Here is a 6,081-nt window from a genome sequence, read left to right as displayed (position 1 = left end):
GTTGGGCTGAGCTGCAAAAATCGATATGGACATGTCTTTGTTTATCCATACGTCGTCCAAAAGCATTAATTTCGTTGGAGGAAGCTAGCTGGGAATTATACCCAAAAGAGAATTAGACACGTAACATGTCTTTGTATCACGAGTACACTCATTAGCGGTTGGCAAACATATATTCAATAATTAAAGTTAAAAAAAAAAGAAAATAAAATAAAGCTATTTTAAGAACAGAATCACAGAGATTTTATTCATAAGAATTGCTAAATGATCAAGACTCACTGCCTTACTAAAAAATTTCTTGATGGAAGATATCCCAATAAAGGAATATGTGGGATAAGAGCAAGCTTTACGTGAGGCCAAAGGCCATGGCCTTAATGGCCCGGCAATGATCATGGCTATGACTTGATGTTGTTTACCAATTCACTTGATACAAGTTTAAAAGAAAGATTATTAGTGGCTCAAGTTCAGAGTTTCCGATTCGAGTTTACAAGTACAAAAAATCAATGGATAAGGTTACATCTTGTTTGGAACTTGATTCAGTTTGAATTAGGATGAGTTGGACTCTAATTTAACTTTAAACACCAACAAATTTGTTAAAAAAAACATTTAGATCATAAAGAAACTGAAAAATAATTTGTCATAATTTGTAATATGATAGTATGTATATAATTTGTCATAATCATATAATTTCTCAAGAATTATTTATTTCATAGACCATCAAAACTAAAATAAATTAATATTTTTCTAATCCTAAATATAAAACCCTTTTTATAGTATAATTTATATTATAAAAAAATATTATATTCAGGATCGAAAGAGTAATTTGTAAGCTATGGCCTGTTCCCCTGATTGCCTTAAAAACGATATTTCCCTGCGAAAAATGCTCACCCTCCCTCCTCAAGAGTTCAAGAAGGGCGTAGACTTCTGCTACGAGTAGTCAGTAATCAGTAATCAGTAATCAGTAGTATTGTTTTGTTCGAGTGGTGAATATGGTTAATTAACCCTAGACACGCTCGTTTTGGCCAACCGGAGTTTCAACGACCATTTCCCTCTATCTACCTGTCAACGTATCCCTATGACCCTATCCCTCCTCCGAAACCGCTCTTTTCCTTCATTTTCTTTTCCCTCTTTTTTATACAACTTTACCTCGTAAGCTTCCACGCCTCCAATCCCCATTTCTTGGGTCACTCCCTGTTGCTGCCACTACTACTACTGTCACTAATTCAATTTTTTCAATTCCAATTTCCATTTCAATTATGCACAATTCCTTCTCCCTCTAGCCATGTCGTCGGAAAGTTCTCCCACGTCGGCGGCTGAGCCCCACGCGCCTCTCCTTCGTTCCCGCCAGGGTTCCTCTGATGCCCCCAGGACTCCTACCCTCGCGCTCCTTCTCGGCCGCGCCGTCGGCCGTCGGGGACCCTCCATGCTGGTGCGGGAGACTGCGGCTCGCGAACTGGAGGAGCGGAGGGCTGATTGGGGCTACTCCAGGCCTGTTGTGGTTCTCGACATCACGTGGAATATGGCCTTTGTTGTGGTGTCGGTTGTGATGCTTCTTTTGACGACCGACGAGAAGCCTAACACGCCGATCCGGCTCTGGATCTGTGGGTACGCCGCGCAGTGCTAGTTCATGTGGTGCTTGTGTGGCTCGAGTATAGGAGGAGGACTGCGAGGATTTCGCGGTTGCGGAGGGCTCAGGAAGGGGATATTGAAGCTCGTAATACCGACGATATTAACGACAGCGAGGACGATGAAACTGGAGATGGGAGTTCATTGAATTCGTCTCGCGCTGGGTGGGTTGTGTTATTAGTTTCGTTTTTACAGTTCTTTTTGTTGATTTTTAGAGTTTCAATTATGTTCCTCCTGGAGCTGAGATTTTCAAGTAAGTTCACCATGCTTTCTTTTCACACACGGTTTTCCATTTTGTAGCTTTATTATATAGCCTTAAAGATAAATTTACCTAATGTCCTTGACCAGAAAGGCACAAACACCTGTATGTGAATGTAGAATGGGTTTCGCTTGGTAGGGACTTTCATGTGATTGCATTGAGACTTTGGGACTTAAAGAAAGTAATTGGAAGGGAAGTGGGAATGAGAAATCATGAAAAGAATTTACTGCTGGATAAACATGAGGACAGTGTTTTGGAGTTTCTTTATCACGCTACTAGGATCCATGAGAAGTTAAGGCATGCTATATTTGGATCATCTTTGGAACAACTGTAATCTGAATATTGAAAAATGTCAAACTGCAATATGTGATTTCTCTTCCAGCTCAGCTAGAAGGTATGGTTCCGTGTTGGTATTTTTAACTCCTTGTTATGTATTCTCAGGCTAAAACCAGGTAGATACCTTGTAAAGGCTATTGGTTGCAATTGGAAAATGTCATTCTTTTAAGTCGCTGTTTAGGACATGCAAATGAGTTTAGTTGGGAATCTGATGTTGGAGGTTGAGAACATGAGATGGATGTGAATAAAAAAAGAGAGTGAAAGTGTAGAGAAGATCAGAAAATGCCCCAAGCCAATGTTAATAAGAATTCTCTCTGCTTCCCGTCTGCTTTTTGGACGCTTGTCTTTTTGACCCTCCTATTTCAATGCAGCAACTCATCAATTCTACTCAACTTCATGAGCTTCCTTCTCGTATGCTTTTTCTCATCACGACATGTTCTTCTTGTCTGCTTTATTATTCTGGACAATCTAAACAATAGACTGTCAAAATATATCCTCAATTTCTGATATAAAATTTAAATTATCTAAGACTGCCACTAATTTTTACATAGGTTTCAGCGAATTCATTATTTCCCTTCATATTTTTTGCAAAGAAAAAGTGAGTACGAGTGACCTTATGTTGTAATTACTCTGTCATCTGAAGACTAGACTTGTGGATATTTCAATATATTGGGAGGTGAAATATAACGTCTGTTGTTGTTTGAAGTTTCTTGTCTACCAAAAACATGTTAATCTATCGTTGTTTTATAGGGTAATATATAATCTGTCTTATCATTGTGTTCTTACTGAGTTGTGCTACGTGCATATACTGATTCAATTGTTTATAAGTCAGGTTCGTGAAACGATGTGAATCAGTGAATACCATGGTTTCATTCCTTTGGTGGATAGTTGGCTTTTATTGGGTAATCTCAGGTGGCGAGACTCTTCTGCAACATGCTCCACGTTTGTATTGGTATGGCCTTCTTCAATTAACTCTTGCAAGTAACTTTTGTATGCGAGATAGTCTCATAAAGCACAAATGCATACTAACCACCAAAGTTTGATGATTATTGTGTGTATGGAGAATTCATATGCATAAAACTTGTCAAGATCATTCTTTCTAGTGGGCACACGCTCGGAAATTCCACCAAAGTTTATGATTCCCGTTATATGATGAATTAGTGCATATTGTCACAATACAAATTAAATTACGGCCTCCCTGTCTCCTTTTCTATTTAATCTTCCCTTTTTATAATGTTCCTTTCAAGTTTTTCAATAATGATTCACTCTTTTCTATGCATATTATAACTGCTAGTTCTCAGGATATCATCTTTGAAAATTTAGATTACTGAGAATGAGCAGCTGGTCTTTTTGTTTCCTATTTAATTGGCATGACCTATCCGAGTATACGAGGAAGCAGTTGCGTATCCCTTTTCTTTTGGTTTACTCTAGTCAAAATATGCCCCAAAATTTAAGCTATTGGTTAGAGGCAAACGGATGACCTTTGCATCTGTAAATCATCTTTCTTGAAACTATATGTTCCCTTAGAAAGAACCTCGGAGGAAGTTTTTTCACAAATTCCTGTCACTGGTTTATTGTATGATGAATTTTGAATTTTAGGTAACGACTGAAGAGATCTCTGTTTTGAATTTGTACAGGTTGGCTGTTGTTTTTCTGGCATTTGATGTCTTTTTTGCCATCTTTTGTGTTGTTTTGGCCTGCTTGATTGGCATCGCCCTCTGTTGTTGTTTGCCATGCATCATTGCTATTCTCTATGCAGTTGCTGGACAGGTACAACATACAATCATTTACATTTTAAACTGACATATTTTCATATGGTTGTGGGCCTTTAATTGTCATCTTTGTTTCCTCCTGCGAGAACATAGGAAGGTGCATCAGAAGCAGATCTTAGCTTACTCCCGAAATATAGGTTTCGCATGTTAAACAATGAGGAAAAGCCTACTGGTGGAGCAGGATCAATGGTTCCTTTAGAAACGACTAGTGGGTACCTGGCAAATGAAAGAGTACTTCTACCTGAAGATGCGGTATGCTTGTCCTGATTTATAATAATTGGATTCTTTCACTCTCTTACTTGTGAAACTCACCATTTATACTTAAATGAAAAGGATTATTCCTAATCATGCATTTATTTGTCAATGCACATTAAAAATGCAGTAGCTCTGTACAAGCTTTTTTTCTTTTTTTTTAACCAGAAGCTCTGTACATGCTTCATAGTGTAGAATGTCTAGTAGATTAGAGTATTGGCTAGTTGGCACTCCTAATATAATAGGCATTGTCGTTTGATGCTTTCCAAAAATGGAAGCCGTTAACTTGAATGTAAATTAGGAAAGTATAAGAGGTATTATCATCCGAAAATTTTAACAAGTGGGTTAAAGGCTTCCTTCTTTTGCTGTTTTCTTCTTTAATGAGTATTATATATTATCTTGCCTGGAGGGTGCAATATGCAACCTTTAAATGCTACATGAGTGCGAAAAACTTTTCATTTATAGAAAAAAAATAGAACACTACCTTATCATGATCTTCGATGTATAAAGTCTATAAAGTGTCTATGAGAGCAAAATATCAGCTTCTTTTGGAAGTATGGTCGATTAAACATCCCACTAGACTTTGGCCCAAAAAAAAAAAAAAAAACCACTAGACTCATTTAACATCAATTCAAAATGTAATATGTAGTCTTGTTTATTTCTACTTGAGCTTGTTGTTATGCCTTCCGCCTTATTTTATGGAAGCCCCGCATGCAAGAAACATTGTTGAGGGTAGAGATCCAATCTCTCCTCTACATGTTCTGTTTGTATTTGTTCCTTTTATGTAAAAGAATATCTCTTTCTTCTAACAAAAACGCACAGACACTGCTAGGCTTTTGTTTCCATAATGGTTTATTTTTGGTTTTGCGATTTCCCTTGTTAGGAATGCTGTATATGTCTCACTTCATACGAGGATGGAGTAGAACTCAACGCTCTACCCTGCAACCATCATTTCCATTCCACATGCATTGTGAAATGGTTGAAAATGAATGCAACTTGTCCTCTCTGCAAGTACAATATTCTTAAGGGAAATGACCAGGTGTGAACAAAAGCTTACAAAGAACAAGCAGGTTTTCCAATTGCTGTTGTCTATATGTAGATATAATTGCCTAGTCAAGGAACAGGTGACGTTCTCTTTAATTCCTGGACTTTGCTGCCATTGTCTGCTTCCATGGAGGAGATAGAGAAGAGGAGAAGAGGTTCTTGGAGAATTTATTGGTGAATAAGCGAGAGACTTCTGTCCATTGTACCTCACTTTGTTTTTTGTTAGTCATTTTTTAGGTTTATTGTTTTTGCTTGCCTTGAATAGTTCTTCATACAGGGGAAAAAGAAGTTAGTCCAAGTTTCCAGTTTTCGAATGGTGGATCTCATGGATTTCTTTTATAATTTTGCCGTAGATGCTTGCTTGACATTCGTTCTGACAGCGTTATCATGGTTTCTATCCCATTCCTCCTTGTTCACTGATGATTGATGGATGATTTGCATTTTGGGCTCGTTTGTCGTAAAATGGTAACAGAAAAAGGAATAGAGATGAGAAAGCTCTCTCTCATACATAGATATTGGAAGCTCTTGCCTCTTGGAAAGGTAGTCTCCTTGCTATCGATGTACTAAACAGTAGTAAACACACAGCTTTAGCTTCAAGCTGTTGTCAGTCGAGGTTTCTATTTGCTAAAAAATAATGTAATACTACCTTCAACTTATTTATAAAAAAATCATTTATAGTTAAATTTTAATTATAAATTATTTTTTAACTTATTTTTTCGTAAATAGACCTAGAGATAGTATGATATTTCAAATAAATAAGTACCAAAGCACTATGAAAATATATAGCCACCATAA

At 37.3% G+C, this 6,081-nt stretch overlaps 1 protein-coding gene across 1 annotated transcript; it reads left to right on the top strand.

Annotated features, from left to right (window-relative positions):
- Window positions 1-1,027: 1,027 nt before the first annotated feature.
- On the top strand, window positions 1,028-5,707 carry LOC114724890 (E3 ubiquitin protein ligase RIE1-like). The gene is given in 6 exon segments (XM_028911344.1): window positions 1,028-1,616; window positions 1,619-1,787; window positions 3,051-3,170; window positions 3,856-3,988; window positions 4,084-4,242; window positions 5,126-5,707. Coding segments are annotated over 6 exon segments (1,080 nt in total). The 5' UTR covers window positions 1,028-1,279; the 3' UTR covers window positions 5,288-5,707.
- The last annotated feature ends 374 nt before the right edge of the window (window positions 5,708-6,081 follow it).

The sequence above is a fragment of the Neltuma alba genome, unplaced genomic scaffold, assembly GCF_004799145.2.
Source record: "Neltuma alba isolate B1F8T4 unplaced genomic scaffold, ASM479914v2 tig00012201_pilon, whole genome shotgun sequence".
In the NCBI taxonomy this organism is placed as follows: domain Eukaryota; kingdom Viridiplantae; phylum Streptophyta; class Magnoliopsida; order Fabales; family Fabaceae; genus Neltuma; species Neltuma alba.
The sequence above is the reverse complement of the archived record's forward strand: the minus strand, read 5'-3'. Positions and strand labels throughout refer to the sequence as shown.